The sequence below is a fragment of the Phoenix dactylifera genome, unplaced genomic scaffold, assembly GCF_009389715.1.
Source record: "Phoenix dactylifera cultivar Barhee BC4 unplaced genomic scaffold, palm_55x_up_171113_PBpolish2nd_filt_p 000204F, whole genome shotgun sequence".
Lineage (NCBI taxonomy): Eukaryota > Viridiplantae > Streptophyta > Magnoliopsida > Arecales > Arecaceae > Phoenix > Phoenix dactylifera.
The window spans coordinates 662037-677105 of record NW_024067722.1 but is presented as its reverse complement, the minus strand read 5'-3'; the positions used below and the strand labels follow the sequence as shown (position 1 = coordinate 677105).

The 15069-nt window shown below is 37.5% G+C and overlaps 1 protein-coding gene across 1 annotated transcript; it reads left to right on the top strand.

The window, feature by feature from the left end:
• Positions 1 to 5150: 5150 nt before the first annotated feature.
• Positions 5151 to 14933, top strand: LOC103712071. Its single transcript, XM_008798461.3, has 4 exons — positions 5151 to 5633; positions 8242 to 8355; positions 11752 to 12033; positions 14428 to 14933. The coding sequence occupies exons 1-4, from the start codon at positions 5184 to 5186 to the stop codon at positions 14683 to 14685; spliced, it is 1104 nt and encodes a 367-aa protein (XP_008796683.2). The 5' UTR covers positions 5151 to 5183; the 3' UTR covers positions 14686 to 14933.
• Positions 14934 to 15069: the final 136 nt, after the last annotated feature.

The window sequence follows — 15069 nt, the reverse complement described above, 5'->3', positions numbered from 1 at the left end:
AGAGCATGAGGCGATGGACGAGTCATTTTATAGAGATAGACACATAGTAGAGCAGGTGACTGGGGCCCAGTGGCATTGTGTCTCTGAGATCCGCTGTTTGGTTTCGGACAGGATATTTTATATGAAGCGGATGACAATTTGACTCGTGCATAGTTGTCCGCGGCTTTCAGGGCTCACTGAGTGGTTAAATGGAGTTTCCTGTTAGGGATGTGATAGGTGATTCGGTCATTAGTCCGCTGCGCAGTTGGGTTGGTCGTAAGAGAGAAATTAGCCGTACACGAAGCCAATCACAACCGTTTATTATGCATCGAGATATGGATTTTATGAATAAAATTTATAAAATCAGCGGGGGACAGGAGAGGAAAGGGACGGCGGTAGACTCGGGGGACTCCGCTTCCGAGATTGGTCGGTCCGCCGTCCCGCGGTGGCGTTAGATGACAGCATTTGGAGCTATGAGATTAGTGTTGGAGTTTGATTAATAAGTTCTGTGTCCACCGACGGATTAAAATATGCGTCTCTTTTTTATTTTTTACCAAAAAAGAAACTACAGTAAAAAAAAAAATAACATCCTGATCGTTACCTGTAATTTGGATGGTATCGGGTATCTAATGTCTCTTGCGTACGAGTGAAGTAAAAGAAGTCAGTCAAGGGGCCATTTGATGCCCCCAAGGTGGTAGCCTAGTGGTACTGGGCAGCAATTCTAACCATAAGGTCCCAAGTTCGAATCGCTGCGGCGACGATTAAATTGTGGACCGAAGCTCATTACTTTGGCCACTGCTTGGACTTGTGGTGTAGGACCGATCTTGAACTGCTAGTAGCCGGGGTGGTGCCGGGTGTGACGTACTCATACGTGGGACTTGAGCCAGAGCTCAGAGGAGTAGCTGAGCCGGGCCTACGGGTGGGGAGGGTATGAGTAAAACCGGTCGGGGTGCCCAACACACGGCCATTTCTACCCGCATCGAACATTCTCCTGGCGGGGCGGGGGCCCAGTGGGGGCTGCTACGCGGGGGTGGGCTTGTCCCTTCCTCCCCCCTACCCCTTTTCTTTAGCAAAAAAAAAAAAAAAAAAAAAAAAAAGTGAAGGGGCCATTTGATACTATTTTATCTAGAATTGATATATTTGCACTATAAATTGGTCGATTTCGGTTACTTTTTTATTTTTAACTATGAAAAATCTTAATTATTTTTTTTACTGTTTAAGATAAGGGAGGAATTATGAACATTAGGTCTATTTTTATGGCCACCATCTAATCATTCGTACTACATGCATTCAGGGGCGGCCCAATACATCTGGGGGCCCAAGGCGAATTCAGTAAATGGGGCCTCTTTTTTTAAAATAATAATTTTTTTAATAAATATAAAATACTTAAAAAAATGTTATGAAAATAGATTGCTGTCAAGTACACTATTTCAACAAAGATGCATGAATCTAATAAAGGTCGACAAAAAGCCTCTTCAGTTTAATATAATTCTTGAATGAAAATATTAAAAAAAATACTTAAAAAAAAAGGGCCATGGAACTGTTCTTGGCAATACTGTTTACCATGTGAAGCAAGAGCAGAATAGGAAAAAGGCCATCCCATGGCGCTTCACGGTCAAAAAATTTGTCCAAGAGAAAGTAGGGTCATTATGGAAAATTCACTCCATCTAATTAATAAAAGTCCCATCCCACCATCTTCCCTTCAAGTGAGTACCCAAGCAGCCCCTGCAACATCACGGAACAGCAGCCATTCAACCCCCCCTCCCTCCTTCTCTTTCTCTACCCTCCTTTTCTTTTGCTAAAGACCATCTCCCCCTTCAAGAGAGCACCGAAGCTGCAACTGCAACATCACGGCACAGCAGCCATTCAACCCCCTCCCTCCTTTTCTCTCTCTACCACCCAAGAGGGGAGAAGAAACCGAGAGGAGAAAATTAAAAGAATCTCCACCTTCCAAGAAGTCCATCTCCAATCCCCCTATCTTTCTTCCTGATGGCCCAGTTGGATCAGGAGTAATGTGAGGGAAGGAAAACCAAGACCAAAACCAAAAAAGAGAAGGGATGAAAGATAAGAGTGGCTTCAGGTGTGTATGAAGCCAACCAAATCCCTCCTCTCTCTCTCTCTCTCTCTCTCCACCCAAAACAAAACTACTGTCCCCAACTTCCCCGATTGCCCTCTGCAGGCCAGGAAACCCTCCACCTCCCTTCCATCAAGGGGGAAGACTCGTAGCTAGCTTCTGCTCCCGGAGGCCTTCCATTGGCCCGGGGCCTTAGGCGACCGCCTCAGTCGCCTAGGGCTCGGGCCGGCCCTGCATGCATTGCACATGCAAGATATAAATCAAATTCTACTGGTATCATTAGATTGTTGATCCCAACAATCTAACTATAGTTTTATTTGTTTTTCATTTTTTTTTTGGCAACCAGCTAATCTTCTTTCTTCTTCTATCTTAATTCAATTAATATAGAAAGGGTATTTAGAAAAATTAGAAAAAGCAAAAAGCTCTTAAAAAATAAGTGAGAAACATATGGTAAACAAAAAGTTGTAAACTAAAATAGGTACCATCGTAAAAAATGTTATAGCTAGCAGAAAAAGTTATTGTAGATATCATTGCAAAATTTTCAAAATAGATAACAAGTTTAAAATAACAATTCTTATAATATTATCATAATGCATCATATTAGGGGCTACCTCTCACTATGTTATACAAAAGGAATTTAAATAATAACCATTATCTAGTTTTTATTTTATTCTAACAATGGTTATATGGTGAAAATAACCAGTATTAATTATATTTTTTCATTGTTCTATTACATAACTAATATAGATGGCAATTCTACGTTTAAATTGACCTCAACATTTCTAATGCTGTACTATATCTTCAAACTTGAACAAGGCTGCTAATGGAAATAATAGTATTTTTGCTATATAGAATGCCAATTTATAACTTGAGTGGTTCATTTTTTTTCATTTGAGTTATTTCAATTAGTTAATATTGATATATCCCAATAAAATTGATATCTTTTTCTTTGAGAAACAAAAAGAAAAATGATATCTTGAGTAGGTAAAAGTTGTAATCTAAAATAACTAAAAAAATCCAAAAAACATGCAAAATACATGACAGATATATTCAATTCAAAATATAATAATATAGTGGAATTTTTTTTAACAATATCACAAGTAAATCATTCATGAGCATGTGAGAAAGGTGGCAAAGTAGTTGGATCATTAATTCTGTGCTTGAGTTGGATAATGAAATATGTAATTTGGTTCGTTAACAATAGCCCATGAACTATTGGTTAATTTTAAGTAATAATCTATAGATGTCCAAATTGGTCCACTCCAAGTTGTTGAACTACTGCCTTAAAACCTAATCCACGTAAAAGTGGGTGCAAAGAAGATATGAGTGAGGGCCACCGAGTCTCAATGATGGCAATCATGCATGCCAAACACATGCAGACAGCAATGATACGCATGATAGAATGAATGGAAGGTTTTAATCATACCCCCATCCCATTATAATGGTCCCACAAAGCCATCATTTTTGGCCATTATAGTGGATATATAATTGCTATTTGTCCAGTTCAACTTTTGATGCATTATTTCAAAAGATATATGTGGCTAATCACTCTGAAGTGTCCTATGAATTGAGCAGAGAAAGTTGCCTAAAGTGCTCCGTGATCTGCTATTTTCTGACTTTATTAAATATGTCCGTACTAGAACAGTATAAATCATCCGTTTTAATAAAAATAAATAAATAAAAATAAAAGCATATATCTATTCATAACAATTTCGTTTTTTTCGAACTAAAACCTTTATATATCTATTTCATGAGTATCACCACAAAAACATTAGCTGTTTAACAGGCAGACACCGAAAAGATCAAATGAGTCTTTTACTCATATGATTGCTCAGACTCTTGCTGTTGTCCCTTGGTGCCCATCGTTTTCCGGCAACCCTGACACCATAAGAGCCCAGACTCTTGCTGTCCTTCCTCCTCTCGCCCAACCCCCTAAGCGCACAAAGCAACCACAGAGGCGTAGTTTCTTGGGTGCATGCATGAAATCTCCTTCCTTTGTCACCCCAATATGATACCACTTGGTTTGACCCACTTTTTTTTGTTTTCGTTCAATTTTTTTCTTTTGTGTATGCAGTAAAAAATAATGCTGCAAATATACGGACATACTGTACATAGAAGGCAGACAATGAGAAGAGATTATTCAATCACGTAGTTTTGTTTGGTTTTAATATCCTAGGCAAATATAAGTATTTTTAAATAAAAATTACTTATATTTTGAATTGTGAAGTTTTTTTTAAAAAATATACATTTTATATGTTAGTATGCAAAGTATAGCTAGTTATATTAGAAGCTTGTTAGGTAGTTATATACCAACAACTGTTTGTTAAGTTATTGATTGACATGTAATGCAGGTACCCATCTTATGATATCTATATCGTACATTAAGGCGAGCTATAAATTTAAGAAAAAATAATTACAATAATTTTAGAAAAATAAACTAGAAGATTCAAGTTGCTCAACATAGTTACGAAGGTTATTGATGATGAGCTAGCCCATCCCAAGTTAGAAATAAATGAAGACAAGACTTACTTATGGTTTATATTGCAAATGTATAGCAACATTCTACCAAGATAAGTGCCAGCGACACCAGCAAAACTTGATTTAACACCCATCTTAAATTTTCCCAATAATGAAAGCATGTAAATGCTATACTTATGTTTGTATTAAAATTAATTTTTGAATCTAAAAGCATAGGATCATCTTTGACCCATTTACACTCGAATCAAGCTTCAATGAGCTGAACACAACTGTTCGTGAGATGGCTAAGGAGATAGGATAGCTAAGCGAAGATAGGATAGCTGATTAACATCATTTCATGTATCTGATTAACATCATTTCATGTATCAATTTTAATGTTAGCGTTAAGGCAAAGGAGATAGCCGATAGGATAGCTAAGCGAAGATCACCGGCGTGGTCAATTCAGCGTATTCCAACGCATAAAAAGGTCTCCTTGATCGAGCTATCCTGAAATATTGGAATATCGTGATCGAATAATCGATATACGGTATCCCTAAAAGAAGGGCCGAGTCGGCGTTCGGAATAAGATATCCGCTTTCCTTGCTCTCCACCCCGTGATATAAAACCGGAAACCGTGGTTATAAATAAAAGAAAAGGAATTGATGCCGTAATTATGGGGGCGCTGTCTCTCTACCGCGGGAACCTCCACCGGGTTCCCGACGTCCCCCGGCGATGGCCCATGCCGCCGCCGGCCATCTCTCTCCACCACTTCAGGCTCCTTATCCGCAAGCGATCACTCGCACTCTCTCGCCTCGCTGCCGCCACGACGCCGGCCGGAACCCTAGACGCGAAGGGGGAGGGGAAGGGAAAGCAAGAACCCATGAGCGACGATGTAGGCGCCAAACCCGACTCCCTGAAGGTTGAGACTGCTTCCAATCTCAATTCCCAGGCGCCGGATTCTGGGCAAAAGAAGGGGGGAGACACGGCGGAGGGCAAGCCGCTGCAAGAATCCGAGGGGACCAGTGCTCCGGCCTCGAATCTTCCGGTCGGTACCGCTGCCGCGTCCGAGGACGTTCGTGGTTCGTCGGTCGGTGGAGGGGGGACTGCTGGTGCGAAGTTGGAGGTGAGGAACTTAGGGAGCTCGTTCTTTTTTGATTTTTCGTCAAAATTTTGTTCTCTAGTTCCAGTTTTTCAGTCGGTTCACGATCTTGATCAATTCCTTATGCATTGATTGGCTATCGATCCCTTTCTTTTATATAAATAACATATCTGTTTTGGTGGAAAGAGATCATAGACAAGTTTATTAGGGCAAATGTTGCAGGTAAGGATCCAGAATGGCACACCCTTTTCCCTAATACTTCACGGTGGTCCAATCGGAGCAAGTTTATATGCCATAAGCACGAAAAAGAGATGAGTGGAACAATCTTATGCTAAGAAACCACGATACTTGTTTTTATTTTGTTAGTTTATGTTGCCGCATGTCTTGGTAGAATGACTGCACTAACTTATCCTCTATGCGAAATTCTTAGCTGAGGGATCCATGCAGAACAAAATTTATTCAGGTCACCATGTTTGACGTTGAGGGACCCATGCAGAATATATTTTAATTAGGGCATCATGTGTGATTTTGATTGAAAGCAGGTAATTTTTATGTTGAATAGGTCGGAGATCTTTTGAAAACCCATTTTTTGAAAAAAACCATTTTCGGAGGCTTACGTGTTACACACAGAAGATTGGATTGCCTATATCATGTCTTATATACAGTGTTACAATCACCTCACATTGATAAAAAGTCCAGAGAATAATTTGAAATTGAATTTAATCCCAAAAAAAAGGGTGATTAAAATTAGTGGTGGAATATACATGCCTGGAATCATAGATGGGATTCTAGGATGGAAATACACTGCACTCATTGACAAATTGTTAGGTTGTTTCCGTATATTTATTGTGAGGTTTTCAAGTTAACCACGAGAAATTGATGGTTGCTGGATGATTCCATTGCCAGACTCTACCATTTCGAGGACTTGCTTGCATGGCTAGATGACTTCCATTTTCGGTCACAAGCATCTTCGAATTTTTTTAGTCACTTTTATATAGATCGAGTCAATGAGATCTGATCTGAGTCGGCAATAATAATAGAATGATGGTGCATTTCCATAAGCCAACGCGATGTTTTAATAAGTATGGCATGGGCTGTCTTCCTTAGCATGAATAGCTTTTGTGCTTCGCTATTATGCTACCTCAACGCTTTCAAAGATGAATTCTTATATGTCTTCTGATTTTCCTTGCAAACTGTTTCTTTAATGTAATATAAGAAATGAATTTTTTGTCATTATATCCAAGGAAAAATTTCAGTCTTGAAGTTATGACTCAGAGTACTTTGTTGCTGTTTTAGCTTCACTTATTTTGGGCAATTGCAATTTCCAACAGATGCCCACTAGTGGCTGGTAAATGTAAATGATTTATGTGGACAGTTAACATCACAGAAATCTAAGTTCTAAGACATGCTATGTAAATATCTATGGATAAAAAAGAGAGCATAAAACTGTATGAATTTGAACTTATAAGATGATTAGTATCACATAAAACAGGACTGCAACTAGATTTAGCTCATCTAACTATTTGTATGGTTTGACATTAAATATTGCAATTCTGAGCTCAAATCTTGTGAACTTCCAATTGCTTACTATTTTCCTGAAAATTCCAGAAAATATTAATTTAATCATAGGAAATTGCTTCTTGAATCTTGAATGCCAGATCTAGCATTCATGAATAGATATGGTAACACTCTTGAGATATTTATTGTTCAAATCTCAAGTGAAATTTGACTTGCCTCTATCAAATGTTGAAATTTCTGAAACACAATCTAGATAGACTTATGGATATCATGTGCCAGTTGGATGCTGCACTACTTGCAAGGTAGGTAGTGTGTTATGAAGATGCTTAGTACACTTTGTGCAACCGCATGTCAAGCACTGCAGGCAGTTGTTATTTGTGTTATTGCAACTTTCTATTAAGGCACTGGCATAGTACATAACTTTATGCCGCCTGGTATTTAATTCCACTTAAATACATGTGTAAATATGGTATTCTTGTATTTACTATTGGAATGATATATGAATTACAATTCATGGAAAAGAATAGTCATCCTAGATGAATTCTTAATTCATGTCAATTTCTTTAATTAGATCTATAAACCTTGAGGTGGTTGTTGAAAAACACAGCTTAGAAGTTCTATCTGTCATTCCTTATTATAAATCAGTTTTTTTTTTTTCCTTTTCAAATGGTTATTTTTTGTTGTCTAAATGTGCATAAATTTATATTATAACTATGCAGCTCTCTAATCTTGATGCTTTTGTAGTTGGAAGAACTGTTTAAGCTGCTTATTCAGACTTAGTTTTTAGCTTGTAGTGTGTAGTTATGTGAATTTGTAAATGGGAAAGCTAACAGATGTGCAGCTACCTTATCCACTTCTTTATTTAACTTCATGTTCCAAGCCAAAGCTCTCTTCTTCCTAAGTTTAATCTTCCTGAGGTTACTTGGATCTAATAATTCTATTTTATAATAGCCAACACTGTTGAAAAATACCATGTGTTTATATGGCCAACCTGTCTGTGTAGAGTGTTGTTGTGACAGTCTTAGAGTATGTATCTCTGATAAGGCTTCAAATCCTTTAGTTTTTACTCTCCTACTAAATTAGTTTGGCTATCTTGATTGTTTCTATTTTCTAGGTAAGCAACAAACTGAACACTGCTGGTGACAGAGGGGATAAAAAAAGAGAGTTGGAGAAGAAGTTGCAAGTCTTGAATGAGAAGAAACACCATCTTGTGCAAATGCTGAAGCAGGTAACTTCATTTTCCAATTTTTATCTCAATTCATGTAGATATCAGTTCAGAAACAGAAGCGCTGTTTTTTTTTTTTAAAAAATTTCGGATATTTCATGATTTTAGTAAAAGAGATGATATGTATTGAATGATTTGTGTTTTATTAACATACAAGCATGGGCTACTAGTATGATTTCTTGGTCTGACAGGTTGATTGAAATGATCTGTGAGAAGTGATCAAGGAAATCTATAGCAGCCTTGTTGAACATCCTCTAAGTTCTTAAAAGTCATTTATAGTTGTAATCACCTTTTTTAACACAATGCAAGGCAAGAAAATTTTTGGCTTAAGATTATTTTATATAAGTATCCGTTGTAATGTGTACTTATGATGATTCGTGCTTGAATTTCTGACGAAGAGGACTAGAGGCACCTTAGTTTGGATTCTGAAAATAGATATTAGGGTAGATTGCATAATATGTACAATTTATAAATGATAAGGCTATTTTATTATTTTCTAATGCAACATCGGCGTTTATTATATGAGGTTTGAAATTTTAATTGTTTATATGTTCTTATAACCATTTGCTGTCAGCATTATTCAAAATTCATGAAATTTCAGTGATCCCAGACCTATCTAGGGGTGGCAATCGGGTCGGGTCAGGCATAAACAGGTCGGGTCAAATACAGGTCGGGTCAGAAAACTATAAATCTGAACCCGACCTGTTTATTAAACGGGTCAGGAATTGCAAACCTGAACCTGACCTGTTTATTAAACAGGTAACCCGACCCGACCCGTTTAACCTGTTTAATAAACAGGTAACCTGTTTACCCAACCCGACCCGACCTGTTTAACCTGTTTGCCCAACCTGACCTGTTTAGACCTGTTTAATCTGTCCAACCCAACCTGTTTAACCTGCCCAACCCGACCTGTTTAGACCCGTTTAACCTGTTTAACCTGTTTAACCCGTTTAACCTGTTTAACCCGTTTAACCTGTTTAGACCTGTTTAACCTGCCCAACAGTTAAACGGGTTAAACGGTTTAAACGGGTTAGACATCTAAAACCCGTATCCGATCCAATTAATAAACAGGTTAAACGGGTCGACCTGTTTACGACCCGAACCTGTTTAGGCTAAACCCAAACCTGTTTATGGCGGGTCGAACACGGGTCGGGTTGGCGGGTCGGGTCATATTTTGCCACCCCTAGACCTATCTAATGAAAGGTGTCAGAATTTGGTATTGGTTTATATGATAGGATGCCTCCTAGTGCACTATGAAGTAAAAAAATTTCTCTTGGCTTATGTTGACATCATGAATGATTTGTAGCCAACAAAATGCTTATTATGTGACTAAGATTCTTTTCTGTTGAAGTAATGCTAGATAATTCTCTTGACAAATAGATGTTATATTGCGGCATAAAACAGCTTGCATCATCGTAAGAATCAGTCATGGTATGGAAGGTATGAACAGTCAAGCACCAAATAAGCTGACTTAAAAATTTACGTCGAGAAATACTGTTGCTGAGACTTGTTATGATATGTTATTATCATTCCTATAAAGCCCATATATGTTTCAAAGGGCCTAAATTTGTTTCAACCGTAAAGTGTTTGCGTGTATCTTGTCTTTATATAATTCAAAATAGTTTTGAGCCCAACCATGTGTGGCCGGACTGAAGCCTCTGCATTCCCTCTCTCTCTCTCTCACACACACACACACACAAAAGTTTGGTTTCCTACTTTGGTCTCACAAAACATTTAGGAAATAGAAGGAAAGTCCTGTCAATTACCTCTCACATTCGGACTCTTAGCCTTTTTCCCTTTTTTTCCTTTATTCTTTTTAAAGAAACCTATCATGATTTTTCTCCTGTGTGAAGCAAGATATTAGTCAAATAAGCTTTCTGATTGGATTAGGTTTCCATTCCTGGATAAAATATGTCCGATGCATGTGTCAACATCCAGTTTTCTCAAGCTTAGTGATTCTAGGGTAATTATTTAGCATTATAGCATCACCATTAAATAAGATTAGAATAAATCGTGCATGGGAGATGAGACTAATTTGAAAATAAGATACATAAATGAAAAGATTCAGCAATGATAAAAATATTCCATTAAGAAAATAAATGCATGAGAACGGACGAGTGTTACTGAATAACAAACATAAGGTACATTTTCATCCATTTATTCCTTCAAAAATTTGCCTAGATTAATGTGTGCAAAAATCTTCTTCAAAGCACCTGAGAGTAAAACTTCTTGTAGCACCCAGATTGCGCTGCATTTCAGATTATGATTTATGCAGAAACTTGCATAATTTGGAGTTCCCTTTCATGTTATTTTGATTTGATTAATGCTTTTATTTGAAAAAAAAAACAGTTGAATTTATGTACACGTTACCTTCACCAAGATTTTCCTCTTCTTTGAATTGTTTTTGTTCTGGATAAAACTGTTGAATTTATATCCATATCATCCTTAAACTGAAATTTTTAAAATGTTTTGGTAAAATTGCACCTTTGATAATTTTTCCATTCTTCTGTGTTATTTTTCATTATAGTGGCTAACAACGGTTGTGATAACATCCATTGTCAGTCAATGGTTTAGTAGGCAAAAAAAGGCTGTTTTCGAGAATGGTCTCGAAAGGGGTCGATTATTTGAGAACACCGCTGTTTTTGAAAAAGCTTCATGATTATTCTTAAAAGGTTTAGTTTTGCACCTAAGAATAGGGGCATAACGTGATACTGTTCCAAAAAATGAATTTTCTTCTTTATGGTCATTTTTTTTTTTTGAAACTTTGATGTACATATTTAATGCTTAAATGTCTTTGTGGATGTTTTCTTGGGTAGAAGGCATAGAGTATTTCTTCTCATAGAATATCAATTTCTGTCCATTGTTAGTTCTGGTAACATCCTGTTAATTATCATCTAAAGAAGAAAAGTGAGAGTTGCTGGTATATTAGCAAAACTTGTTTCTTGTTCTCAGACTCTCTATGTGTATGATTTTTTCCCCACAAAAATATATTTTCCTCTTGTACAAGGATCTGAAAAAACCCAGAAATGGGGAATTAATCCAAATTTGGATCCCAAAACAACTCCCTAAATGGTCTTCAAAAATATTTGAAAGAAGATAAATAAAATATGCTCGTGTTATCCTGAATATATGATAGTATGGCTTTTTGCCCATCTCCTTTGTTGCTGTGATCACCGTTTTTGATTGTCTGTCCACTGTTAGAAATATACAGCATTGGCTGGATGAGAATTCATATGAATTCATTGCTTTGGTGCTGTCAAATTGTTACTTGGAATTCCTAATTTAACCTCTTCTTTTATGAAGTAGTTAGAAAGAAAGCTTTGTTCTTCATATTTTTTATTGTTCAGTAAATTTATATCACTCACCTTTTAATAACTATTCTATTGGACTGTCCAACAGATTTTAAACGCCGAAGAAGAAACAAAAAGACGTAACATGCCGCCATCTGTTGTGCATGCTTCTATTCCTCTGCAAGCAGAAACTGCAGTTGACATGGGCTCTGTTACCAGACAAGCTCCGAAGATTAGTGTAGATGTAAATTTCAATTGTGATTTAGGCGGGGAATCAGATCTTGTGGGTAATCACATTACTAATGCATGTCAATTGCATCACTTGCATAGTACATCTCCATCGGCAGCATCATTTTCCAGAACTCCATTTGGCTCTCTACAACATAACACAGTAAGTGCTTGCAGGAGAAGAATGAGTTACAGTTTTTAATTTTGATTCAACACTGTTTGCATTAACAAATTTGGCTTTCTATGCTAAATGTGCTTTAAAACTATTTTGTTTCGCTTTAATGCCGTCTTCTAGTTTTTAAATTCTACCCTTACAGACTGATAGAAATGGTAGAAACATCTGTCCTATTTTCATCACAAGAAAATTATATAAAATACTTGCAGACATGCTTGGTACTTTCATTTATAAGTTGTTTCTATTATATGCTGCATAATGAGGTAAGCAATTGTCTGGCCAACAGTGATCTTTCTTGTGACTGCTTTATTGCTCACTTCTTTCTAATTAGTATCTTGCTTCAGTCCCACAACATTTAAATTTATATTGAATTATGAGGCTGAACCACAATATTTATCTGATCACGCTGAAGTTATTTGTTACTTGAAGTATTCTGATTTTTCTTGTATTAAAACTGACAGTAGAACTTATTTGGTAGATTATGATAAGAAGATAGAGGGTGTACCATCCAAATAAGAAATCCTCATATGAAAACTTTTTTAAGTTTTTTTTGGCATCTCAGATTGGAAGGAAAGTAATTCCTACAATTCAGCTGCTTTCCTGCTCTTATTTAGGTTTCTTTAATATAAGGTCTAGAATTCTATGAACGGCTTCTCGAAAGGATTCAGTGATCCTGCATGCAACTGAAAATGATGCTTGACCATTAGCAAATACTGACTCTTAGTAGCAACTCCTCCATTCAAGAGTTTATCCAAGTTATCAAAAATAAATATATGAATTCCATGGGATTGGGGGTTCTGAAGAGAAAATGGTGGTTTGAAGGAGTCTGCCAAAGGAGAAAGGAACCCAATGACCCTGAGAAGTGCTGAAGACTATATTTGATACATGATATGTCATCTTCCTAACTGGATAAATTGGAAGAGACATTACCAGTTGACGACTTGATCTTTGTTGGTTTAGCTTGCAATGGGCATATTGCACCTTATCAAGGCCAATAACCTTCTTAACAAGGTTAGAATAGCCTCATGACGTGGCTTGCTATCCTATGCAGCTATTAGAGGGTTGACCACAAGGTTGGGTTTTAGAAGATGGAAGGTTTGAAAACTTCCAAGTGAGTGTTGGCTCCAATCGCTGCTAAAATATCACCTCTAGTCTTATTCTTATTTTGACCAGCAGTTTTTTTATGACCTTTTGAAAGCCATATGGTATAAAGGAAATAAGATTGGCTGTGTAGAAAGGAAGAGAGTGGAAGAGGATTAAGGAAGGCCAAGGCTCAATTTTATCGTATTTCTTGATTTGGACTTGTACAGAAATTCTCATTTACACCTCTATTTGTAGGGTACATTAGATTTTTCTATGCACTTGCTTCGACACAATTCTCATTAATTACAACCCTTCAATTACTCTCGTTTGTACATCTTCTAGAAAAATATATATCTAGAGAAGTATCTAGGAAAATATCTAGGAGGGTCTTCATCTACCATGATCAGTTAACCTTGGGCCTTGACCAATTGACTCTTGACCTTGCCATGTGAACTTGACTCTTCAATAGATGTAACTCCAAGAAGAACCCTTGTGAAATAAATTGCTCTTAAGAGGTTTGTGAAGATATCAACAAGTTAATCATGATGAACCAGCTGTATCTTCTTTTTCTTGTCTCTAATAAAGTGATACCTTGTATATGCTTGCTTCAATGATGATGAAGTGGGTTCTTTGCCAATTGGATCGCTGATCTGTCAGAAATCAATCTCTCTGTTGCTGCATGTTGAGGCTTTTGAAGCTCTATTAGCAAATTTTGTGGCCAAATTTCATGGCATGCACATGTTGCAGTTGCAACATGTCAATTTTCACAAGTTGAAAGGGTGACAATAGGCAATTTCTCTGAACTCAAATTAAATGCCGCATCTCCATGGTAGAACGTGAATCCAGAAGTATCTTTGCAATCCCTCAAAATCACCAACCCAATCACTAGCACTATAAGCGATAAGCATATATCATAGAGTTACCTTTTATGCATCATAGAGTTCTCTTTGCGGCCTTCAAATGAGACATCCTTGGTGATTCCATGTAGCAATATCCGGATTGAGTGCATGTGATATATCTAGGACTTCTAACCAAGTCTTTACAATATAGAGGATCTGCATATTTTTCTTGGCCAAGTCTCTGTAGCATGGTCCTACATTCAGCCACTATGTCCACGGGATGACAATCTGCCATTGAAAATGTCTTCAAGATCTCCGTGGCATAATTGGCTTGAGAGATGAAAATATTCTATATTTTCGCACATGTACCAAAGGTGCCTGTTGATATTTGTTTGCAGTGTGATTCTGATCTATAATGCACCCCCATTGTTGTCTGAACATATATATATATATTCTGCAGGTCCATACCGTTAGGTCAAGTTTGGCAGCTGCTGGAGTCGGGCAGACGACATCCAATGCATTGATGGGTACTGCCATGACTAGCCCTTCCCGCTTTTCTCTTCCTACCGGCCACCAGGGCCATGCTGCTGCGGCTATGCCACCTGTCTCATTACCTGCCACCAATTATCTGGCATCTTCACCATCGCCTGCGGCATCCGGGGCTGCGTCCTCAGTCTTCAGGGATCCTCGCCTTATGCCCACTCATGAAACAATATGACGCTAATTTATTATGTATGGTTTCCAGGCATCCATCGTGAAGCCTGGTCCTGCTTTTAGTTAGGTCTTTCCCCTTTTCTTGTGGTCGGTACTGCATCTGCTGTCCTGTGAAAAGGCTCCAAGTCCCATTTACCCCAAGGAATTTAAGATCCTTCAGTTTGTATTGTGAATTTAGAATGAAATTAGGAAAATGAAAATAGCACTAATGGGTTTTCCTTTCTAATGATCATGCTATTCTCTTGGCCTGCAGATTAAATAATTTATTCTGATCATGGCGTAGGGATTCTTGGACATAATTTATTTCTCCTGCAGTATGGTCAAAATAGTCTTCGACGCACGGAGAGGCTTTGAATTTCGTAGAGTTGCTCCTTGGTTGCATCAAACC